This window comes from Pyricularia grisea, chromosome VII (genome assembly GCF_004355905.1).
Source record: "Pyricularia grisea strain NI907 chromosome VII, whole genome shotgun sequence".
Classification (NCBI taxonomy): domain Eukaryota; kingdom Fungi; phylum Ascomycota; class Sordariomycetes; order Magnaporthales; family Pyriculariaceae; genus Pyricularia; species Pyricularia grisea.
Window position 1 is genome coordinate 3,366,352 of NC_044975.1, and position 23,688 is coordinate 3,390,039.

The window sequence follows — 23,688 nt, forward strand, 5'->3', positions numbered from 1 at the left end:
ATGTTATTATTTGGACTGCATACCAGTTGCATTAAACATGTACTGTGTACTCCTGATATGAAGGGCTCAATTCAGAATGAGGAGTCCCTCTATATAGCCAACATTCCATCGAGATTTATGTGTCAAGGCAAATGTCCACCGCTGAAGACACCCTAACAGCCACAGCCTTGTGATAAACATGCGCACAGGAGGTAGCTCTGAGACGAGGCTGCCGGGTGTCTTCTCACAGCATCCTTGAGCATCTTTAACACTGCAGCATTTGTCATAACACCCGCTTTGTTACGGCTGCCCTCACTATTACACAGAGTGTGAGTATTGCCGGCGGACTTCAGAGTTTTGTCCATGGCCGCCGCACATGCTGGGTTGGGACAAGAGAGTTCGATGCTCACAGAAACTGTTCCCACCCTTTCGCAGACGTTTTCGGCATCAGTCACTCTACCAGTAAGCCTGGCGTTGTCGCAGCGAATCAACCTTGAGAAGGAATGGGTCCCGCAGGTGTATTTGTCGCAAGCCTTGACGCACATCCTGAGTGTCTGGTTATAACTGGTTGCTGTTATGATAAATGTGCGCTGGATTGATGATTATTAACAAGATATAACAACGACTCTGAAGTCTAGGAAAAATCACATCTTTATGCACTTCCATTCACTTTGGCAAGGCATTGTGATATATCCAGAACCTTCAACAATGGTGTTGTTATGAAGCAGAAAAAAGAAAGGTTGATCCCCAACACAATGGACGGCTGTATTGCTATCAGTCCATACAAAGACTTTCCGAGGACAATGACAACAATGACAATAATTGGTGCCTAGCAAGGTGTAGAAAGCTTGATCGAATCAGTTCTCCATATCCGAGAAACTAAAACGTACTGATTGTGAAGCAAATTCTGACACTGCAAAATATATATGGTTTAATTACACAAAGGTATTCATGAAATACAGACAGTTAACAAATTGGTATCAAAAGCACTCGACACATCACCCGCCATCAAACAGTAATAATGACCTTACCAGACGCCCTGCCCGTCTTCAACTCTGCAAAAGCCTCCTTGACTTGCTCAAAAGGAAATGTCTTGTGAGTCACCGTCTTGACCTTGCCATTGGCCAGCCAATCTGATATCCGGGACAAATCATTGTGGTTGTTGGCCGTCATGTAGAATTCCATCTTGCGCTTGCCACCACCCAGAAAGCCTGGCAGCACCAACCCTTTGACCATGCTCGTGACAACAGCAGAGTTGGCAGCACCGCCTACCGCGACATACTTGGACTCGGGTTTGAGGTAGTCGGGCGAGCTGGTGTACAAGTTCCCAGGCGAAAAGCCAACGAGGTCGACTGCCAGGTCAAAGACCTGCCCCTTCTTCTTGAGTTCCGTAACCACGTCAGACGTCTTGTAGTCGATGATCTCGTCGGCACCCAGGTCCTTGCAAAACTGGGCTTTGGCCGTAGAGCACGTGGTTGTGACGTGGCAGCCGAGCTGCTTGGCAATCTGGATGGCAAAAGTTCCCGTGCCACCGGCGCCGCCATTGATAAAAACCTTGGCGCCCGAACCCTCCTTGATGTTGGCGGCGATGGGTTGCATACCCGTCAAGGCGGCTGTGTTTGCACCAGCTGCCTCTTCAAACGAGACGTTATCGGCAATCTTGGCACTGCCCTCATGCTCCAGGATCGTATACTCGGCCAGCGTACCCTGACCACCACGGGGGTCTACACGGCCCAAGACCCGATCGCCTACCTTGTAGGCGGCATCGGGACCTGCCTCGACGACAACGCCGGCGCAGTCCATGCCAGGGATCTTGCCGGCACTGACAATCAATCTACCAACAACGGGGATGGCGGGGAACTTGTAGTCGGCAGGATTGATGGCTGCTGCCTTGACTTGAGTGAGCACTTGACCCTTCTTCAGTGGCTGTGAAGGGTAGGGAGCGGAATCGTTGAGCTTGAGGGTTTTGGCCACGTCCCCGGCGCCGCTGAGCTGCCAAGCCCGCATGGTCTTTTTCTGGTCCGCCATGTCGTCGTTGCTTTGTTGTGGCTGGATTTGTTGAATGTAATGAGAAAACTATAGAGTATTGGAACTGGTTGCTAATTACTCTGGCGTTATTGATTTCTAGAACCATCTAGTCCTAGGTATGGATTGAGTTGGTGTGAACAAAGAGTTTAGCAATGTGAGCAACAAAACTAGAAAGTGCGTCATGGAAAATTATAGTTGATCTAATGGTGATGCCATTAGATGGGACCTGGGCCAGGCAAGGTATGTCCCGGACACTTGGGCGAAATTGCGCCACTTCCATTGCACCTCCCTCCGTAAATGCCTACGAAATACCTACTCCGTTCAGATTCCGCCCCCTTTTATTCCTGGATCGGGAGAAATGAATATCCCTGGGCCCGATTGGGGCGGTCCAGATATCAATGGGAGGTAATCTGAATTCAGTATCTTGCGCCGGAGCGAAGTGGACTGATCTAGTCAGGTAACGAGATTTCAAATAAACTCGCCGCAAACTGCCCGTGGGTTGACATGGACCTACCAATTCCATGGCAGGAACTGACGCATCAAATCAGGATTCAGCTGAGTCCAATCAAGGCAAGGATCTTGCGGTTGGCAAAAAAATCCTAAATTCTTCCGAACTCCGCTTTTGAATATGTCACACAATTCCCAAAGTGACCGAGGAAGCTGAGGAACAATAACAGTCACACAATCATGACAGCCACAAGAAAAATCCCATTCCTCTTACATTCAAAGCTGATTCTATCTTTTGATTGTTCAGTCGATTTGGCTCAGATTGTTCATGTTTACAGGGCTGCATTCTCGCCTGGATCATGTCGCACCACAGACTGCGTCGGAATCAGATAATTACCCGACATCAAGTGGCAGCCAATGATAAATATTATGGTTTGAAATGGCCATGCTAATACCAATTCTTATTCTTTTTGCACGGGGTCAATCCTTTCAAGGCCATCAAAGACTCGCCGAAAGACACATGAAATTCACTCTTGTGTTGCCTTCTGTAGATGTCGACAGGCTTCATGTCGGCGCATCTAGAAGGTGTATATGTACATAGTTGGCACCACACATGCCCGTATAACAACTCGGATCATGTCAGCAAGCACGCACGTCGTTCGCCTCATTTGATGTGGCGTGACGTTTCGTGATCGAATCCTGCTGTCCTTAGCCCGTTGCATCTCTCAAAACACCCGCAGAGCTCTTTCCAAGCTTTGAATGGTCTCAGTCGTATCCAATTCATGAAGACTCTTTCAACACCTTGCCCTCCGCTGCGAGTTCTCGCTCAGCCTGCCTGTAGTACTTGGCCGTGTCTACTCCATGCTGGTTGTGGTTCACAAAGTTGAACCACGGCACAACCTCGTGGAAGAGGGCCGAGTAACGCGACTGCCTGGCCGCGACACCCTGCATATTGGGCGTCAGCTGCGACACGCCGTACAGTGGCTCGCCCTTCTTGACCTTGTCCACCATCTCGCGCATGTCCATGTCTACCTCGCGCGAGTTCTCCGACATGCCAAAGAAGCGTACTGTATAGGTAAAAAGCGTCGGCAACTCAATCCCTGAAAATCAGAAAGAAAAAACATATAGCAAAGGGTAGACATACGGCAAGATCTCTGATAGAAGAGGAGGAAACCCCCCGTGACTCCAACGGCTCCCGTAAGCCTCATTGCCTGGGCAAAACCGCCCCTGCCGACCAAAGAGGGCGAGATCCTCTCCATCAGGACAAGAAGACCGGGTCCGGCTGCGGCCGCAGTAGCACCGACCGCATAATCGGATGGCCTCGCGTATGAGACAACACGCTTGAAGTGTCTGTAGTAGTCGATGTAGCGATTGAGTCAGCCAAGGATCACGACAGAAGTAGGCCAGTTTATTTTTTATGTTTCAATCGCTGGAGAAGAATCGAATCGGTGGGACGTACGGGTCATTGTCTATGAGCTGTAGTAGGTATTGTTGGTTTGACGATTAGCAGGTGCCTTGGCTCGGTTGTCTGTCTTCATTCTCCAAGCAGCGATTGACTTACCGGATACTCGCTAGGGAGCGTCTTGCTGGGCACATATCGTGCCGTGCTGTCAATCGACATTGTGAAGATCTGGCTGAACAATGGTCGGTGTTCGGTTGGTCGATTTCTCTATGTCGTCCCCTTCGCCGTCATTGCTTAATTGCACCAAAGGGAATCGGAAGCTTAGCTCGCGACCTGGTATTTCACTGCCTCAGGCAGCAACTGGCTGGTTAGGTGTTGAATTAGTCGGGCGGGAGCCAATGCACGCATGCCAAGCCTAGCGCAGTTCTTGCCCCGCAGAGTTGCATTTGCTATGCACTTTACGCGTCTGTGGTTCAAGACGCGTTTGCACACATGCATCAACATCGCCAGTAACCATTATCTTACCCAATACTTTACATACCAACTTAGGTCTAGGTATGTACCTTGCGTATCTACTCTCACTAATCACGGGCCAAGCATCAGCCAACATCAAAACAAAAGTCTTATAAAGAGTCCAACCTAATCGCCTTAAAAAAAAAAACCCCCCCATACGCCCCAAAAAAAACAAAAAAACTAAAAAAAACTCCGTGTCTCCAATATGTCTACCTCTAAAGCAAAACAGCCGTCTATTCCAGCCCTCGACAATTACCTTCCCGACGATGAGGATTTCTTCGACCCCTTCGCTTCGCCTACCAACTCTCCCAATCAGAGCCCCAAGACTAAGGGCGGGGCCAAACGCAATGAACCAGACGGAGGTCTGGGTATAGACGAAGAGGTTTCTGTTGCGAAGCGTGCTAGAGTCCCGCGCGTCAAACTCGATGAAACACGGTGCGCTTTAGTTTCCTCGACATGATTCTATTTCTGGCTCCCTCACTCATCGAAACTAACATTTGATGCTGCCATCAACGCAAACATGCAGACTCCTCTCGGATAAGGGAATACCTGCTCTCCGTAAGCGGGCAGGAACACTCAAGCTCAAGGGCAAGGGGCACGAGTTCTCAGACGCGGCCCGACTTTTATCCTTCTACCAACTCTGGCTCGACGACCTTTTCCCCAAGGCCAAATTTCTCGATGCCTTGGCTATGGTAGAGAAGGCTGGCCACAAGACCACCATGCACAAGGCACGCACAGATTGGATCAATGACCTGAAGCCCAACATGTTAGCCCCCTACAATGACGAACAGGCCGAGATTGGTAATGCTCCAGCAGCGCAACCGCAGTCGTCTAGGATAGCTCCAATCTTCGAAAAACGGCAAACCAAGGACATATCTAGTGTGCCGGGAGGGGGTAGCAATACTGTGGATGACTTGTTCGGCGGTGATGATCTCGGCGAAATCTATGATGCCACCCCCAAGGCTATCAGGACTATTGGAGAGCCAGACGATGATGATATCGAAGCTTTGATGGCCGAGGCGGAATCTTCGACAAGCCACCCAGCGCCTGTGGCCAGGAGTCTATTCGGTTCTGGAAGACCGTCCAAGACTGGTACGGAGTCACAACACGCAAATGATTCCCCAAATGAAGAAGACCTAGATGCGCTCATGGCGGAGGCAGAAATGCACACAATATCCCACGGCTCATCTGGGACTCGGAAAGAACAGGGACAGGTTGATCTTGGGAACGAGGATGACGACCTGGACGCGTTAATAGCGGAGGCCGAAGGTGTGCTGAAACAGAACCCAGCGCCATTGCAAAAGACGCAGGACAAAACGAGTAGTTTCGACGACGAAGAGGCAGCTATGGCTGAGCTGGACTTATGGTGACCTGAGGTCTTATGATTTCTATAAAATGTATGTCTCGCTCATGGGAAACGATACTTCAGTGTAAACTCTGTGATACCCCTTTTAATTTCAGCGTCGGCTAGAGGTTTTCGGTTCCCAAAAATAGTCGTTCTTGAAGGTCATGGGTGACACTTGACATGAACTTGCAAAGAAGGTTTCCTCTCAAGATCACACAGCCTTGGAATGAACAACGTTTAAATCACAATGCTCGCCTCCTCAAAAACAATGTTCACTTCTTCTTGCCCTTTTGGGTCATCTTCCTGAATGCCTCTAGACCACCTGATCCCATAGGGCGGTAATCGCCGCCAGGAGCATTGTAGGTACTTTGGGGAGCGACAGTGTAAGTCTTTTGCAGACCTGTGCCTGCGGTCCGGTACGGATTCTTGGGCGCCAGCTTCTTTTGGATTTCCTCCTCAAAGATGGACCGGCCGGCAGGCCGCGAGGGCAGGGTTGCCGCCTGTGAGCTGCCATAGGAAGCTGTTTCTTGTGCTTGCTTTGCGGCACTGTGGGAAGTCTGGTTAGCAAAAGAAAAGAAGTAAGTGAAAAAAAAATAGATGAATAAACGAATATCTGTGGCAAAGAGATAGAAGACATGTGACGATAGAGACAGTAGGGTCGAATACGTACGCGTAATCAAATTCACGAGTCTCGATATGCCTCTTCCGGAAGTCATCGGTGCGCTTGAGAATAGGTCTGCTCCACTCTCCTATGAGCTTCTCGGCCATTCGCTTCACACCTGGCTCCGGGCGCTTGCTCTTGGTGTAAAATAGCACAACCTTGCCGATGCCGCTACTCAAAAGCGCTTCCTTCTCTACCGGAAGTCGCAGAAGGGCAGTGAAGATTTCACGCTGAATGTTGTAAGCTGGGAGGGAGCCATCGTTGAGCGGCTCAAGGAAGAAGCGTAGTGACTGCAAAAAGTTTGTCTCGGGGTCGAGAATGGCGTGTTGGATGGCGTTACGGTTCATCATGGCCACTACCTTGGGTAGAAGTTTCAGTTTCTCAATAGCGGGCTTGCCTTCCTCGCGCGCCTTGTTGTCAGCCACGCAGGCATTCTCCATGCTAATCTTGAGGGCTGCTATCTCCTCATCGGCCATCTCCTCAAGGTCCTACAGATATGGTTAGCAGCTGGACATGACGGCACTGAAACAATTGAGAGAATCCCCGGGTATATACGTACAACCTCGTCCTTCTTGCGCCGCCTGGTGCTGCGACCTTTGGCGGCAGCATCCATAGCCTTTAGCAGCGCCCGCTTACGCCTCTCCTCGGGAGTCAAGGTGGACTCATCAATTTCGGGTTCAGGGCTCTTTTCTTTTGCCTTGGCCCGTCTAGAATCGCCAGCCATGCGGGACTTCCGTTGTCTTCTGGAACCATTCTCATCATCTGAACCGCCTGCGGCATCACCAAGATCGTCGGCGGCGGCTTCGACAGTACGGCGCTTCTTTAGCTGTGTTTTGCGCTTCGGCGGTGCTTCACCCTCCCCACGCTTCCGCTTTGATGCCTTCAGGCTCTTGGCGATATCTTCGTAGTCGCGCTCCTCCACACGCGCCGTGTCAGGATTGTATTCTTCCTCAAAGACACCCTCGTCGATGTCGGAGAGGACGTCCGAATCTTCGCCGCCATCATCGATCTGTTCATCGTCCTTGGGAGGGGCCCGAGGCGACCCGGCCGTCTCTGAATCAACGTCTGACATTGCTGTTCGACCGGAAGCCAGGAGAAAATGAGGGAATGCTGGCTGCGACTATATTCGCTCAGAGCGATAGGGCATGAGCCAAAGTTGCTTGTGCGTCCAAGTTTCGAATAAAAGTTGCAAATTATCGACCTGGGGTTCCTTTCAATTTAATGAGATTGGTATGCGGCTACCTCTGTATTTTGACAGCGATAGTTGGAATGCGTGATTTGGCTGATGAAGACAGACAAGTTGGAGTCGCGATGGATTTTTTTTTTCTCGTTTGAGGTGAAGTCCAAGTAAGGTGTTCGTAGTACCTGTAAAAGGTACCTCCGTGCCTCTCCATCAATCAAGGTCGCTCAGACGGAGGTGATAGCGATTGGCAAGTTCAACGCATACGCTCCACTTGTCCATGGCTTCTCCACAATAATTCCAGACAGAGTTTGAGGTGGTGTGGCCCAAGCTTCTTCTGGATGTTTACTTGAATGTTTTGTGCTGTTTTTGTTGCCACCGACGACGGCTGCATTTTAATGGCCGCCCACATTTGCCCTGCATGGTATGAAGTTAGCTACACACAACCAACTAACTACCTAAAGCCCGCTATCGTCCACGGCAACACTCTCAGTCTCGCATAACCGTCCCTTGCGCTGACTGTATTCACACTCTCCGGCTCTGTTCTGGTGAAGTATAGCTGTTTGCTGGACATTTCAGGGACTGGTTCTTTCTTGATCTTTTGTTTAACGGCGCCCACCATGAGTGATCAACGTAGTTATGAAGGGCATATGGATTGGGAGTACCACAACAACAAGGGGCCGGTCGATGCCACCAGTCCATTTGCTCAGGCTTCCCAGCGCGGTGCAAAACTTTGTAAGTTCAGCGACAAAGGACCACACAGATTTAATTCCCACGCCGGCGCGCAAAGAAAAAAAAAAAAAAAAAAAAAACTGACTGAAAATTCTCTCCTCATGCAGCTTCTTTTGCCAGTCCCGCACCACCACAATACCCCAGCATGCGACCGAATCCGTTTTCGAAGCCAGACATTACCATGACTGACTCTCCCTTCAAGACACAGGCGCAAAAGCCTCCCCAGTCCTCCATCTTCAACTCTTCGTTTCAGAACCACCCAAGAGCGACACCCTTCCGCAATACCGCCTTTACGACCCCGCAACGTCGTGTCGACGAGTTGGCTTCCGAGATGTCAGGCGCCGAGACAAGCCCTGCCTTGACTGATATATCAGAAGCTGCTATGGACGATACTCCGGAACCAGACAGCCGCGATGATTTTGGGAAGATGACCATCACGCCCGCACGGGCCAAGAACCTTTTCGCCGCTTCGCCAACTCGGAGCACTGCCGCGCACATCTCAGGACGTGGGGAGCTCCCACGACCCAGGGACGCACGAGCACACGATAGGGTCAGAAAGCGCAGGAGACAGTTTGGAGACAGGGATGTTGGTAGCGTCCGTCCACGGCTGCATGCAGACTCGGACCAATCCGATAGCGACCTGGATGATGAGGACAGCTCGCGTGAAGGTGGCCGGAGTGGTAACAGCCGCAGGCAACGGCGGCGCAACAGTCCTGGATGGCTGAGCAATTTCCTCACCACCATACACGATCACCCCAATGCGCCCGTTATCATGTCTTGGTGGATCCAGTTCGCAGTCAACCTGAGTTTCGCGCTCATGGGCATTGCAGCTTTTGCTGTCATGGGCCACATGATCTTGGCTGACTTCAGGTATGCGGCCAGTGAAGCAAGATCTAAGCTGCTTGCCGAGATGGAGGCGTGCACGCACGAGTACACCAAGAACAGATGCGCGCCCAAGGTAGACAGGCTGCCGGCGCTAGGTGTGGTATGCGACGAGTGGGAGATTTGCATGAACCAGGATCCGGAGAAGATCAAGAGCCTTGCCATATCTTCAAAGCAGATGGCCATCACTATCAACGAATTCTTTAACGTTCTCAGCTTCAAGGCATGGGTATGTAAACCTGTCGAAAGACGTCGCCGGTCGTGATGGTTTGAACGTCGTTGGTCATAATCTCCAAGCTGACCAAATATTTTTCCAGGGCTTCATCCTTTCTCTGATTATCATATTCTTACTTGCGAATAATCTCGGTCACAGCAAGTTCCGCCAGTCCATGGCTTCCGAGGTCAAACCACATCAACCCAGCGCCCCAGCACCATCGCAGCCCCTGTTCCCACCATCACAGGATCCGAAGCAGGCCTTCATCTGGGCGCCGGTAACGCCCAAGAACCTGCGGCGAGGAATTTTTCTCAAAGACGACGCTTCGGAAACGGATGAGTCGCCGCAGTCTGATGTCAAGGCCATCATGCCAGTACAGACGCCAACGAGCCGGAGGAGTCCCAGCAAGGGCGAGCGCGATCGTGATAGGGATCGGTTTCGCGCCTATAGCCCGAGCAAGAGGAGCCCGACTAAGCTCTACTGATTCAACTTTTCTTTTGTCTAGTGAAGGGTCAGGGATTATGGACGCACGGTCATTTATACACGTTTGATGTCCTTGACGATTCCAAGTGTATTTTTAAATGCTTGATATTTGTCCCTTTTTGTTGTACCACGAGCTCGATGCACCCTTTTACGGCACAAATCTGTGTCAGGTGCAAATCACAGCTTCTGTCAGAAAAGCGCACAAACAAACATGGCAATATGCATTTCCATTGAATCAATCCAAGGCTGTAGTGCATGACAGTGAAGTATGTGCCAGGGGGCATCATGTGATTACAGGGACACGCAGGCTAACGCATTTTGTCATGTAGTCTAAAACATCATGTAGCAAGAAAGCTTTTTTTTTTTCCCCGAATCGAGAGTAATGGAGGGGCTTGGTAATAAGAGTAAAGGGGCCTATATCAACAACCTAGTTCAATGTGTCTGCCGGTGATTTTGCTCCGGGACCTCTTCAGGGGTCGCTTTGACGGTGGATTGGATGGATGTAGTACTATTGCCGAATTAGATAGAACCATAGCAGACTACCTAGGTACCTAGATAATTATTTACAACGTACAACAAACACATGATTTATTTCATTGTCTGCTGAGATTGATTTTTTTTCGAGGTGGGAACCGCCTTCAATGCTCGCCACGTCCAGGGAGCTTGTGCACATACCCGAAGTAATCAGGACTTTGCTCTTCACACATACCCTAGGTCTTGGGCGGTTGGGTGGTTGATGAAAGGAGATGCGAATTGGCAACCATCTCGCGGTACATGAAGACAGCTGAAAATCCCTGGGTACCGCAGGTAACTAAAGTAGGTACCTACGATACCGTACCTTGGTTGCTAAAGTTGCGAGTACCTATATTCAAAGTAATTCGAAATTCGATAATACCTCGCGTATTAGCGAGTGGGGTATATCTTCCAGCCCGGGCCTGGGGAACCTTCGTCCTCCGTATTCCCACAAACCCAAGCCACCACCATTGGACATGAAAAGGAGTAAAAATTTCCAAAAGGTGCATACCCTGTAGGATCGTCAAGGATCGTTGGGTTTATGAGGCAAATTACCTACCGTACCTTGGCTTGCTTATGGCCTCAAGCAGACAAGCAAATTGGCAGTTCAGATTAACATCAACTTGACCGATTACCAAGATTTGCAAGCCCCCGAGTTATCCATAGGTTGGGGATGTTTCCAAAACCAGTATCAGGCTCTACATCCGCAAGTACAGTACGTAGAACAAGATGAATATTTTGAAGCGATGGAAGTTTGGTTGGTTGTCTTGGGTGTGTCCATCAAATCGACTCGGGATTGTACCGACTGGACCCACCTGGTTCCTAGCTTCACCCCGCCAAGTCCTGTCGCCTGTCTCCTCTCTTCGCTACACATGGGTAATTTGGAAGCGGCGGAACAGGTTGCGTCATGTTGAATTCAGAAAATTCGGGGCAGCCAATTTATTGTCGTGTGAAGCGCTGACAGGGACCTGCAGGCAATGGGGCGCGAAAATCAACAGAGAAGCAAAACGTTTAATGAAGGCACAAAGAAAGAGGAAGACGCGCTGTTTTGTTTTGGTTGTTTTGTTTGTGTACTTCGAAAGTGTACTGTACAAGAAGGAAGGAAGAAGCAAATATCCATCAGACGGATATTTTGGGGCCAAGCCTGGGGTCAATTGCATACGGATACAGGACGTACTAACGTTTTTCGAACCCCTCGGCCAAACTTCTCCTAGCGGCTTTTCGGTTCAGAACTGTCCCCACCTAGACGGCACTTTTTGAGTTAAGGCAAGGTACCCAGGTAATGGTAGCTTTCCCAGCATCCATTACACTCTTCAGAGTGAGCATCGCGCAGCGCAAAGATTTGACCACATCCCATACCGAGCGCGAGCACCACTAAGCTACGGGTCTAACCCGGGAAAGAAAAAAAAAGAAGAAAAAAAAAAAGGCATGGTGCCTCAAATAGGTAGGTGCCTGACCTCCACCACCCAGCATCCGCAAGCAGAAGCGCGACCAAATTTCCGCAACGAATGGAAGGACTCTGACGCAACCGCTATATCAGTGAAGGGCAACATGCAGTCCTTCTGACGATCTGATTTTTGATTTCGTCCGCGACTGGTTCAACCTCTCACGTAGGTACCGTAGATGCACCATAGTGTAAGTATTCAGTCCCATGTCCAGTACACACTAAAGTTAGGTACCTTGGGCACCTAAGGTAGGCAGGAAGTACTGTAAGCTAAGCTACCTTATTACCTAAGGAAGGTAGCTATCGAAGCTTAAGCTCCTCCCCACATCCATACCAACCCGCCCCCTACTGCTTTTACCTCAACCTACCTACGTCACCTACCTACCTTGCTTTGCCTGACGTACATCAAAGGTACCTACCTATCTACCCAGGTACCATGGAAGGTGTATCTAGGTAATACTTACTTATTTGTCTGTTTGCGTGAAGTTAGCCACACCATCACCTTACCCACCGGCCAGGATACTCGTTCCTCAAAATACACAAACACTTCGTCCGTCGGGTGTGTCGCCTTGCCCACGACTGCCATAGCGCGCCTTTTTTTCGTAACCGCGAAGCTTAGCTTGCTTTGGGCACAAGCATGTTTCAGCAAGCTCTCAACCCCGTCCCTCACCATCCGCCTTTTCTCTGCGCAGGCTTCTGGATGACGCACGGCCGGTTCGATCCATAAAATTCTCTCTTTTTTTTCGTGTCATTTTTGGGCCAGGCGGGCTGCTCTTGGCCCCAATCGCGACCCTCAACCTTCCCGAGCTGCTGGCTCCTTTGTTTGCGCCAAGACTGTGCTATGGACATGGAGCCGACCGAACCCATGGATGAGGATGCGAAAACCACGACGACCAGCACGAGCCCGAAAGCATCCGCCGAGTCGTCTGCCACTCCTTCGTCCGGTCCGGCCACCACCTCATCCGGGAAGCATCCTGCTCCGAGCCCGGCCGCTGCTCCGACGACGCAACAATCTAAGCGCAAGCGAGGGCCCGGGATCGTCACCCCAAACGCTTGCACTGAGTGCCGCAAGAAGCGCGCAAAGGTCCGTAGCCCCTACCCACCAATTCAGTTTGCTTCTGTCTTGCACATCCAGCCCCTCCCTTTCACAGTCTCTTGCTGCATTCTACACTCGGCCGAGCTGACTCTTCTTCATCCCGATCGATTCAGTGCGATGGCCAGGCGCCCTGCTCGCGATGCAAGGCCCAAAAGGACGTCGAGTGCGTCTACGAGATACCTGTCAGGCAGTCCAAGGAGTACCTGAGAGCCGAGATCGATCAACTGCGCCGTCAGCAACGTAACAATGAGAGCGTCCTATCGGCCCTTGGGGTACCTGGACAATGGGAGGAAGTCTTGCGGAGACTGCGCAACGGCCAGTCCGTCGAGTCGATATCAGAATGGCTTGGCGGGACCTTGCCATCTGGCGGTGGCGCCGCCCCTTCTTTCAACCGCCCTACTGGCCCCGGTTCCGGGTTCACTCCCGTGCCCACGTTTTCCGGCACTCACGCGGGTGTTCACGCGACAGCTCCGGCAGGCCCTCACCTGGAGGGGGCCACGAGTCCTGCTTCGGCTCACCCGGCAAGCGGGCTGCGACAAGACAGGGAACCAGCCAGTCCTTGGGGTGGGCATTTTTCGGCACAATCAGCCCCGAGCGAATCTCCTGCAGACGCCATGAGCTGGAGCGGTGAGCGTCGGGGCCAGTCTTCGCGAGTCGGGACCTGGGTCGATGGTCTTGGGGATAGGGAAGCCAAGGAAATGGGAGATCCAGAGGCTCGGGATCGTGTGCTCCACCAAGGCCTCCCACCCACTATCCCCGACTCGAGGATACCCGTTGAGACGTGGACGAGCTTGACGGCCGACATTGCGCTGGTGCAGCATCTACTCGCCCTCTATTTCTGCTGGGAGTATCCCACATTTGCCTCGCTCAGCAAAGAGCACTTCGTCAAGGATTTCCAGGAGGGCCGCCAAAGGTATTGTTCTTCTGTCTTGGTGAATGCCCTAATGGCCCTGGGCTGTCGATTCTCGAGCAAGCCCCAGACGCGCGCGAACCCGGACGACCCGCACACGTCGGGGGACCACTTTTTCAAAGAGTGTCAGCGGCTTCTCTACGAGGAGCAGAACCACCACAGCCTTACTACCATCCAGGCGCTCGGGATCATGTCTATAAGGGAGGCCAGCTGCGGGAGAGACTCGGAGAGCTGGTTTTACGCCGGGCAGAGCATCAAGCTAGCCATCGAGATGGGCCTACACAAGATTCAAGATGGGGGCGACGGTGACGACGCCGAGATCGCCGTCCAATCTGCAACCTTCTGGGGCGCCTTTGCGCTAGATCAGTCAGTGGAAACTCCCTCCGCACCTCTTGTCGTACCTTTATTGTGTGGTTCCGTTTCTTACTTCTTTCGAATTTTAGTGCGTGGTCGCTGGCTACCGGTTCACTGCCACAAGTGTCGTGTTTCTTACAACTCCCCCCAAAACCGGGCATCATTGACGACATTGAGGCGTCCCTCTGGATTCCCTACACAGAAGATGGTAAGAAGAAGAGAAAACTGGAGAAGCGCCATAATCTTTCTTGGCTTTGCAATATTTCCTGGCTTCCAAATCTGACTCGAAAATTACATGGAATGATGGACAGGCACGAGTCTACAAAAGTCGTTTGAACAGCCATCCAACGTACGCTCCGTGTACAAGTGCTTCTGTGAGCTCAGCGAGCTTGTTCACCAGGCCCTATACATCCTACACTCCCCCGGCCGACCCTTGACGGCGCGTGACCTGCTTGGCATTTACACCGAGTTCCTCAACTGGTACGCCAACATACCAGAAGTGCTACGGCTTGGCGCCAACTTCACCCCCTCGGTGCTCTTCGCTCAGTAAGTTCTCCCCACCTGATATGAGAAGCCGGGCTTGTTTGGAGTGTCTTGACGCTTGCTGACAGCATGCGCTTCAAGTATGTACTACCACTTTGCCATATTACTCCTCTTCAGGCCACTCATCAAGCTGCGCATAATCGGGTCCAGTGTTACGCCCCGCGACGTCTGTGCACAGGCAGCAGACGCAATTTCAGGCCTTTTACGATCGTACTCACAATTATATACACTCCGACGGACACCCTCGTTCGTACCTTATTTTGTTTTGACCTCGGCCATCATGCACCTAGCCATAGGCGCAACCGCGACCACTGATAAGGGCTCAAACGAGTCACCAAGCACGGGCACCAGTTCTCGGGACACCTCCCTGAACGGCTCCGACTCGGCGGTTGGAGGCCCACCACCATCCAGGCCCGAAGTCGACGTAGCCAGGATGAATCCCAAGGTCACGGCAGCCATCAAGCAGGGCATAGCAGACTTAACAGAAATGGCGCCCTGCCACCATTTCGCCGAACAGGCGCTCAACATACTGCGTCATCTGGCCAAGAAGTGGAATATTGATGATATCGAGGTCTACGGCAAAGACGAGCGCGCCGTGCCAACCCCTGAGACTGAAAATAGCGTTCTACCTGTTACTTCAAGTCTCAACTTCTTCACCCCCAATATGTCGGAGCAGGATTTCATCTGCGATTGGGGCAACGAAAATGGTGCTGCAGGCAATGTCAGCTATACGACGACGGCGCAGGGCGTGGACAAGGGTCTCAATGTTGCAGCCGCAGCCTCAGCTGGGAGGATGGCCAACCCTCTGTTCTGGCCCTTTCCCATGCAGGGTAGGCCTATGCTTCCGAGTGGGAAGCTGTTGCGGGAAGCTGGCTTCGAATTGTTATGACAGCCAGCAAACCTTTGAAGCCGTGGCAAGTCGCGGTCCACGATGCAGGTGTGTATGACGGTGCGTCCCCTGTGACAGAGAACAGTGTCTTTTTTTTGGAAATTGGTCCGCACTGGTATGAAGATAATGAAAATATCGCCTGCTGGCTTTTTCTTTCCCGCCACGAAAAGTCTCTCCAAAGTCTGGTCTGACATGTTGGAGGATTACCTGGCGCAGCTTGCTGAGCTCACTGAGACCAGGAGGGAATATAACACAATATATCGCCTCTGCGCGGGCAGATAACAACCCGTCGCTTAGGCGCATTACAGCCCCCGTCGCTCTTGGAACATGTAAAATGTTCTGTAGCGTATGCTTGCCATATCGATTGGTGAGATCACTGTCATTGCCCAATGATATGGAGCAATCCACCACCCGGCCATCATCACTAGCGTTTACTGTTGCTCGGTGACAGCGGAGGCTTACGGAATGAAGTCTCTTACCGACTTTGTTATCATTAAGAGGAGACTGATGTGGATATCTTTGAAAAATATAAATAATAAAATTTGGCAATAACGGAGTTCAACATCTTATTCACTAATTTCTTGTTGTTTTCCACCTCTTCTCAAGACAGCATCATGCCTACCGCCCCACTATCGCCACAGGATGGGGATGGTTTCTCTGCCATGATCCGAGCTGAGATCAGGCCAGGCAGGATGGATGATTTCCTGTCCTTGTTTTACTCTGGAACTGAGAGCTGGCACAGGAACCCGAATGTATCATGTACGCAGTGTTTATACGTCGTTGCCCGTCTAGAGGTGTAAAAAAAAAAAAAAATCGAACCTCCGAAGCCCAGTTGAGGTCTTTCGCTCCAAGAGCGAACCTACCAAGCTCACATGGATACAGAGCTGGTCCAAAGGCATTAATTGGTTCCTGCAGCACCATATGAGCAGGGATTGTATGAAGCAGTTGCATGAGGCGACAAAGGACCTGTGTGTCAAGGAGCAGCATGTTAAAATATACGAGCTATTCGGGGGTCCCTGGGCCAAAGCTCGGGAGGGCATGTAGCAGAATTTTCCATCAGCCTGAAAGGTGATATCTACCCAGGGGAGTTTCCTTAAATTTGTTTAGAACGGGAGCGTACCGCGGGAGTAATTCAATGCTTGGCAATGCGCCGGATGAACGGAGAAAGTAAGATGGTGTGATTATCAAATAGTAAGACATAGGGCTTGGCTATCATATATCCATACGTTTATCTTGTATCACTTTTATGCTCACTCAGGTCGTAGGCAATCAGTAATTGTGGTATGAAATACGGTATTCAATTTACTACTTTTATATAGACGACTACCAACGTAGGAGCAGGTATGAGATGATGATACGAGATTAGAGAAGTTGCCCACAACTGGCTTGTCGGCAAATTCGGATAATAATTAGCCCCATGCAAGAAAACAGACCGGTGAAGATGGCGCCAGAGGAACTTGAGATACTTGCATGCACTCACTTCATTCCAAGAAATGCGAGCGGGGTAAGGGCGGTAAAATGTACAATCTGTGTAACCGCAATGGTGCCAAGAAGATGGCATCTTCGCCATCAGGTAAATGGGTTAGAAAAAGAGCAAAGAAGCTAAAAAGTAATGATGGTTAAAAATAATCGTTTCATTTACCTCATCTCAGGTTTCTGCACCGCTCGTGCCCTAGCCGGCGGTGTCAAGCACTCTAGGTCTTCGCTGCATTCTGAAGGTTATGACTATGTCATTGTCGGTGGTGGGACAAGCGGACTGGTGCTCGCCAACCGCCTCAGCGCCGATCCGACCAAGACGGTTCTGGTCATCGAGTACGGAGACTTTGAACGCAGCGATGAGACAAGCATCCCGCTGCTCACGACAGGCGACCAGAGCTCGCGTCTATACCAAAACATGACCTCGACACCGCAGAAAGAACTTGCGGGGCGTACCTTCAACGCCCGCATAGGAAACGCCGTGGGCGGCAGCTCGACTGTCAACGGCATGGCTTGGGACTGCGGATCTGCAGCGGATTATGATGCATGGGAGGCCTTGGGAAACCCTGGTTGGGGCTGGGACGGGCTGAGGCCATACCTGCGGAAGGCCGCCGTCTTCACGCCACCTGGCAAGGACTTTGTGAAGCGGTACAACTACACTTGGACGCCCGAGGCCTACGCAGATGACGGCATGGTCAACGTGACACTCCCGCCGTGGCAGTGGCCGGCCGCCGCGATGCAGGCCGCTGCATGGACCGATGACCTGCGAGAACCCATGCGGCGCGATGGTGCGGGCGGCAACAACGTCGGTATCTCATGGCTGCCGCAGAACAGCGACGTGGTCAAGGGCACGCGGTCGACGTCGACAACCGCCTACTACGACCCAGTCAGTGCGCGTGACAACCTCGACCTGCTGGTGCGACACTACGGTGGTAGGATCCTTTTTGACAGTGAGCAAGCCGTCACCGGCGTCGCCATCCACAGCAGAGACGAAGATCACTCGCTGGTTGACAGGCCCGTTGTGGTTCAGGCCAAAGAAGTCATACTCGCAGCGGGTGCCATAAACACCCCTCGGATCCTGCAGCTCAGTGGTATTGGCCATGCCTCCCATCTTGAATCCATTGGTATCCATGTCGTCGCGGATCTTCCTGGCGTTGGCGCCAACTTTCAAGATCACCCGGCCGTCTTCGTGATATATGACTTTCTCAACGACACGAAGCCAAACCCAAGCAGTATGCAAGAGAACGCCACCTTTCGCGATGCAGCATGGGCCGAGTACCGCGCCAACCGGACCGGGCCTCTCAGTCATGCATGGGGCAACAAAATCGTGTTCCAGTCCCTACAAGATCTCGTAAGCAACCCCCAGGAAGTGCTCGACAGCATCGACAGCCAGGATGCCCTTGCCCACCTCCCGGCCGTCTACGCTGATAACACGTCTCTCTTGGCCGGCTTCCTTGCTCAGCGAGCCGTCATGAGACAAGGCTACACAAATCCCAAGTATGGAATATACGAGATCACTTTTGGCGGCGACAAGTCAATTGTGACGGCACTGCAGAAGCCATTTTCCAGGGGTACCATCACCATCACCAACACCACGGGGGCCGACCCATCGACGCCACCCATCATTGATTACGCATCTTTGTCCAACCCAGTCGACGTCCAGATGCTCGTCCAGGGTGTGGCGCGTGTGCGTAAGTTCATGGCCGCGCCGTCCGTGGTCGAGATACTCAAGCCGGTGGAGATCACCCCTGGCCCCGGTACAGACGACCCAGTGAGTCTCGAGGCAATGTTGCGCGAGAGCATGGTCGTCCCGAGTTTTGATCATCCCGTGGGAACGGCAGCCATGGCTCCCCACCATCTGGGCGGCGTGGTAGACTCCAAGACCATGGCAGTATATGGCGTCAGCGGCTTGCGAGTCGTCGACGCGAGCATCATGCCACTCCTCCCTGCGGCCCACACCCAGTGGACAGTGTACGCTGTGGCTGAGAAGGCCGCCGAGCTGATACTCAAGAGCACAAATGTCCACTGAGGTCATTTCATCTAAGGGCAAATAGATATCTGATATTGGTTCGGATGACAAGGTCGAACGTAATGCTCATATCATAAACAAAAGAGAACACCGGTCTTAAGAAGCCTAAAGTATCGGAAGGCTGCCACCTAGCTGTCGACCCTAGATGAATATCAGGAATTTCGTCTGGCGAATTTTCCGACTAGACGACAATATGATTTTGCCGGATATATACCTACCTATACACTTGGTCTGCATGCAGCTTGTGATATATCAATTGAAAAGCGTACCGGGAGAGAGCTGTGAATTGCGTAGCCGCATCGTGGAACATTGCAAGTATCGAAGCCTGTGACCAGTCAGTCGTGCATGATCCAAAGCGTTGAAAGCATACCAGAGATGCCGACAACACTTCGCCCCTACCGACATCTCACTCCTAGGATCAAAGTCTGGCTATGCCCTGCCTAAATTATGAACCCATATAAGCATTTATGGCTACTGATGTATGCAATGACGTCACGAGAAGGGCGAAACAGAAGAGGCTGGATATTGTTCAATCGTACAAAAGCCTACCTGATTAGAGTCTGCCCAACTCGTGGCACACTTCTGTCCCTGAGTTAGCCCAGCCAGTGATAGACCAGGCCCTGCTGCAATCATCTCTGGCTTGGGATTGACAAACAGTCGCAGCTTCTCCATAAAGTAGAGATCCAATCTTGTTCTGATAGGCTCGGGGGCAGCTGATGTATCAATTTCCGGCGCAGAGAATGACTAGATTCCCCGACTAATGCGAAAGCTGGAGTAAATCTTGCATGGGCCTGAAGCGACACAGTTGATAGTCATCTCGTTACCAGCGATAACGTCGCCGGTAATTCCGCGAATAGCCAGAATACCAAGAAGAGTAAGATGAGTGATCTAAGGCGCGGATAGTCAGCCATAACACATCAACTTCCGAGTTATGGGTTTTGAATCTTTATTGCATTCCGCGCAGGGCCTACTTACCTCTCTCGGGGTCGATGCCTAACTGATCGGCAACATTGACATATCCTTCACAGTTTAACGGACCGTCCTTCTTGATGTCCTTGACCAAATCATCATCTCCGAGCCACTGGCTGCGGCAGAACGGGCAAGTAACGTTTCCTTCGCCTCTGTTGCCAGTTTTCTTGGTAGCGGACCACATACGGAAGCACTGCTTATGCATGTTCTGTCCGCAAGCTGCTCTGCACCAGACAATCGCGGAATGATCAAGTTTCGTGCTACCCTCGACTTCGACTGCCGCCAAAAGCTCGTCGAAGCATATTGGGCAATCGCCCTCGATCGGCTTGCGATTCTTGCTGTCTTTCGACGATTTTGGTACTGTCCCTGACTCGCCAAGTGGCGGCGGTGCCTTGGCAAAGATCTCGCGGAGCTCACTGTCGAGCAGGGCGAGCTGGTAAATGAATTCGAAGCGAGCATGAAGCACACGAGACATGACCTATTCGTGTGTGTAAGCGACGGCAAACCAGTCATGAAAGATCGACAGCATGATATAATCATCATGAGCAGGCTACTTTCAAAACCAGCTAGCAATGGCACGGCGCAGTCACTCACCGCTGTCCGGCGGCTCGCATCATCCATATAAAATCAATAGAACAAAGCACTTACAAAGAGCCAATGCTTGCATTGGTTACCGGCCAAGGCGTGAGGACAGTCACATGTTGGCTGTTGAGCGATGTGAACATGATAGATGTTGCCGGTGGAACCGGTCAACTCGACCACTTCCTCTGGGCTGGAGTCGTTCCCACACCGGGTCCGGCCGAGGACGAAGAAACGCTGCGAGGTTGCGCGATCGTACACATCATAAAAGGCCTGAGGCGGCTGTGTTCGGAATCTCCTCAGCCGCTTCTCCTCTGAGACATCGGCAATCTTGGGTCGCTTCGTCGGCGACGCTTTAGCACAGGATTGGGAGGAAGAGCTTGCGTGATGGGCTGCCGATGACGACGATGATCCATTCTTCTCAAGCTCCTCCCGAGTGCGCTTGCGGGTGGATCGACCCTCAGATGGGAGAGTCTGGTCTGTTTGGACGCCCATTTGAGGGATCAAACCAGTCAATTGTTTTGAGATGTTGCAAGTTAACTGACGACGCGGTTTTTTTCTCTTTTTTTTTCGGATCACGATGCCAAACACTCGTCCAAAATCGCGAGAGATACGTTCGTTCGAGGTGACGTGAAAGACGTTCCTCTTTGGTGACACGACGCGGTCCTACGGTCATACCCTGACAACGGAGACCAAAAATGGCAAGTACGAGAGCAAAATTGCTGGATTTGGGATCCAAGACATTTGAGAACGGATTGTTTTGCGTTCAAAAACGGACGTCGTCGCTCCCCATACTCCCAACCAAACCTCTGCTTTACCGTTTTGATTACGTTTTTAAACTCCACACCACCTGTACGAGACTTGCTCTGGAAGCCATATAGGGTGATGAGGAACGTTAAAAGGTTTTTCACATTTTTCAGGGACCCAATCACATATTTAGAAAAGGAAACAAAAAAGAAAAACTTTGACCGATAATTTGGACAGCTCAGAAAATTTCATATTTTCGCACATTTGTCATGTTGTCTTCTCGCTCGCTTCCGCCAATTGACTCTATTCCGCCTGGTTTGCCCCTGCCGCAGCCGCTTCCATCTCCCGTATTCTCCCCGCAGACCTCGCCAGCGCCCTCTCTTTGGCACGACGCGCACGCTCCTCGTAGCTCAACCGCTCTCCCGGCGGCGGCGGCACCTGTGGCTTTTTATGCCACTTGGCCCAGGTTTCCCCCTTATCGATGGACAGCGGCCCGTTGGTCGGGGCTTGAACGACGGCCAGCTTGGTCTCGGGCGGCCAGGGCTCGGAACGTCCCTGAAGCCTGGCATTGGCGTCTAGGATCCTGTCGCGCAGCGCCATAAGCCACGGGTGCACAGCCGAAACGTATTCGTGCACCGTAACGGAGGCGCCGCTCACCTTACCCTGCATCCTCGCGTCTCTGGCCCAGGGCCGTGGTGATCCGCAGCACTCAAGCAGATACGTCTCGCTAATTTCGCCCAGGGGGTGTTCGCCGAAACGTTCCCGGCCAAAACGCGCCACATACCCCGCGCTGTCGTCCAGGTGGTAGCAATCGTAATGAAGATCGGCCCACAGCTCCTCCCAACCCTCGAGGCACGACACCCTGACGTTTAAAACAGTCGCTGACCTCAACCTACATATTCACGGTAGATAAGTTTCCGCCACCAGAGATCGATACAGTAGGCGTAATTTCCGATCTGGGGGCTTTATAGCCTACGAAGTATAAATGCTCTACCCTTCGTCAGAATGCAAACCTTAGATAGATGTAGGTAAACCATGTTCCACGCCCATTGGATGCTGAAGATGATGACGTCAATAGCTGTCATAGACAACCGAAACAACGTTCAGGCAAATTCGGGGTGAGTTATCTTATTAGAAAGAGCTTCTCTCGGGTAATACATTCAATTCTCGGTGGGCGCAGAGTTCGTGCTTGAGTTAATGCCATGCTACCCCTTCGTACCATTCTTCAAAACAAGCCAATATCGTCTCCATCAGCAACAATCAGCCGCTTGCGACCCTTGTTCTGTACGCGAGTTTTCGTCGCATCGCATACCAACTCAGTAATCAGGCCTCAATCAATAATTTTCTTCCAGCCTAAAGCTTTACGCACAATGTCGACCAACTCCACCAATCTCAACCAGCCATCAGAGACGGCACAAGCGCAGGTGCAATCGAACGCTGGCAATAGCGAATCATTCTCGTCCCTAGGCATTAGGAACAACAACATCAACGAGGCTGAAGGGGTCAAACTTTCTGAAAAGCAGAAAGTCATTGTTGGAAGCGTACTTGATGTAAATACCAGGCCTCACGCACTCCATGTTAAAAATGCCATTATTTGCTAACAAAACAATTTTGACAGCTTTTTGAGGGTAACCCGACCCTCAAACACTTTTCGCTATGGAATCCAGACGCTATATTTGAAGATCCTATCACCAAGGCTGCTGGAGAATCTAAATACAAGGCGCAATGGTATGGTCTTCCTGCCGTCTTCCACCCGATAAAGCTGCAATCCCACAAGGTGATCGATTCCGGCAACCCAATACGTCTAGAGGTGTCCAACAAGTACGTGGTCCGAGGCATCGGCAAAGAGCAAGTCATCAACAGTGTCGTCGAGGTTTTCTTAAATGACCAGAATGGTCGGATCGACAAGGTCCTCGACAAATGGAACGGCAAACTACCTGAGAACGTTGTTGCCGACGCGTTCCGGAAGCTGAACGCTGTGACTGTGCCAATGTTTGTGACAATACCAAAGACGGAAGAGGATGATATGAAAATGAAGGCGGCTAGAGACAAGGAGAACGAGAAGAAATAGATGACAAGGAGCGCAAATGGAAACAATGGCGATTCCTTTTTCTTTTCTCTTTTGTTTTAGTTCTCGTAGGTTATTTCTTATCCACCGATAGCATATCTTGTTCAAAGTAACATTGTTCTTGTTAGAGACACTTTTACAGAATTAAATTGAACGTGATTACCGGCAGGACGCGTCACATTCTTACTAGTACAGATACAAGTTT

At 51.4% G+C, this 23,688-nt stretch overlaps 11 protein-coding genes across 11 annotated transcripts; 6 read left to right on the top strand and 5 right to left on the bottom strand.

Moving 5' to 3' along the window:
- Window positions 1-152: 152 nt before the first annotated feature.
- PgNI_10985 (uncharacterized protein) lies at window positions 153-2,007 on the bottom strand (the record flags this gene model as incomplete). Its single annotated transcript, XM_031130959.1, has 2 exons — window positions 153-550; window positions 1,011-2,007. 2 exons carry the CDS (start codon window positions 2,005-2,007, stop codon window positions 153-155), a joined length of 1,395 nt encoding a protein of 464 aa, XP_030979808.1.
- A 952-nt stretch (window positions 2,008-2,959) lies between these two features.
- PgNI_10986 (uncharacterized protein) lies at window positions 2,960-4,150 on the bottom strand. Its single transcript, XM_031130960.1, has 4 exons — window positions 4,016-4,150; window positions 3,914-3,930; window positions 3,599-3,804; window positions 2,960-3,521 (listed from the first exon to the last, which is right to left on the bottom strand). The coding sequence occupies exons 1-4, from the start codon at window positions 4,073-4,075 to the stop codon at window positions 3,235-3,237; spliced, it is 570 nt and encodes a 189-aa protein (XP_030979807.1). The 5' UTR covers window positions 4,076-4,150; the 3' UTR covers window positions 2,960-3,234.
- A 424-nt stretch (window positions 4,151-4,574) lies between these two features.
- PgNI_10987 (uncharacterized protein) lies at window positions 4,575-5,739 on the top strand (the record flags this gene model as incomplete). The annotated part of the gene is made up of 2 exons (XM_031130961.1): window positions 4,575-4,804; window positions 4,896-5,739. The coding sequence occupies 2 exons, from the start codon at window positions 4,575-4,577 to the stop codon at window positions 5,737-5,739; spliced, it is 1,074 nt and encodes a 357-aa protein (XP_030979806.1).
- A 247-nt stretch (window positions 5,740-5,986) lies between these two features.
- On the bottom strand, window positions 5,987-7,447 carry PgNI_10988 (uncharacterized protein; the record flags this gene model as incomplete). Its single annotated transcript, XM_031130962.1, has 3 exons — window positions 5,987-6,260; window positions 6,385-6,863; window positions 6,935-7,447. The coding sequence occupies 3 exons, from the start codon at window positions 7,445-7,447 to the stop codon at window positions 5,987-5,989; spliced, it is 1,266 nt and encodes a 421-aa protein (XP_030979687.1).
- Window positions 7,448-8,023: 576 nt separating this feature from the next.
- On the top strand, window positions 8,024-10,090 carry PgNI_10989 (uncharacterized protein). Its single transcript, XM_031130963.1, has 3 exons — window positions 8,024-8,290; window positions 8,395-9,398; window positions 9,487-10,090. The coding sequence occupies exons 1-3, from the start codon at window positions 8,176-8,178 to the stop codon at window positions 9,865-9,867; spliced, it is 1,500 nt and encodes a 499-aa protein (XP_030979813.1). The 5' UTR covers window positions 8,024-8,175; the 3' UTR covers window positions 9,868-10,090.
- A 2,229-nt stretch (window positions 10,091-12,319) lies between these two features.
- On the top strand, window positions 12,320-16,071 carry PgNI_10990 (uncharacterized protein). The gene is made up of 5 exons (XM_031130964.1): window positions 12,320-12,907; window positions 13,033-14,195; window positions 14,273-14,391; window positions 14,495-14,729; window positions 14,808-16,071. The coding sequence occupies exons 1-5, from the start codon at window positions 12,665-12,667 to the stop codon at window positions 15,613-15,615; spliced, it is 2,568 nt and encodes an 855-aa protein (XP_030979955.1). The 5' UTR covers window positions 12,320-12,664; the 3' UTR covers window positions 15,616-16,071.
- Window positions 16,072-16,229: 158 nt separating this feature from the next.
- Window positions 16,230-16,659, top strand: PgNI_10991 (uncharacterized protein; the record flags this gene model as incomplete). The annotated part of the gene is made up of 2 exons (XM_031130965.1): window positions 16,230-16,374; window positions 16,448-16,659. The coding sequence occupies 2 exons, from the start codon at window positions 16,230-16,232 to the stop codon at window positions 16,657-16,659; spliced, it is 357 nt and encodes a 118-aa protein (XP_030979593.1).
- Window positions 16,660-17,220: 561 nt separating this feature from the next.
- PgNI_10992 (uncharacterized protein) lies at window positions 17,221-21,357 on the bottom strand. The gene is made up of 4 exons (XM_031130966.1): window positions 20,738-21,357; window positions 20,096-20,567; window positions 19,670-20,008; window positions 17,221-19,560 (listed from the first exon to the last, which is right to left on the bottom strand). The coding sequence occupies exons 1-3, from the start codon at window positions 21,161-21,163 to the stop codon at window positions 19,941-19,943; spliced, it is 966 nt and encodes a 321-aa protein (XP_030980301.1). The 5' UTR covers window positions 21,164-21,357; the 3' UTR covers window positions 17,221-19,560; window positions 19,670-19,940.
- Window positions 17,231-19,120, top strand: PgNI_10993 (uncharacterized protein; the record flags this gene model as incomplete). Its single annotated transcript, XM_031130967.1, has 1 exon — window positions 17,231-19,120. One exon carries the CDS (start codon window positions 17,231-17,233, stop codon window positions 19,118-19,120), a length of 1,890 nt encoding a protein of 629 aa, XP_030980302.1.
- A 281-nt stretch (window positions 21,358-21,638) lies between the features above and the next one.
- On the top strand, window positions 21,639-23,676 carry PgNI_10994 (uncharacterized protein). The gene is made up of 5 exons (XM_031130968.1): window positions 21,639-22,228; window positions 22,325-22,439; window positions 22,503-22,533; window positions 22,651-22,965; window positions 23,034-23,676. The coding sequence occupies exons 4-5, from the start codon at window positions 22,786-22,788 to the stop codon at window positions 23,484-23,486; spliced, it is 633 nt and encodes a 210-aa protein (XP_030980303.1). The 5' UTR covers window positions 21,639-22,228; window positions 22,325-22,439; window positions 22,503-22,533; window positions 22,651-22,785; the 3' UTR covers window positions 23,487-23,676.
- PgNI_10995 (uncharacterized protein) lies at window positions 21,719-22,084 on the bottom strand (the record flags this gene model as incomplete). The annotated part of the gene is made up of 1 exon (XM_031130969.1): window positions 21,719-22,084. One exon carries the CDS (start codon window positions 22,082-22,084, stop codon window positions 21,719-21,721), a length of 366 nt encoding a protein of 121 aa, XP_030980304.1.
- Window positions 23,677-23,688: the final 12 nt, after the last annotated feature.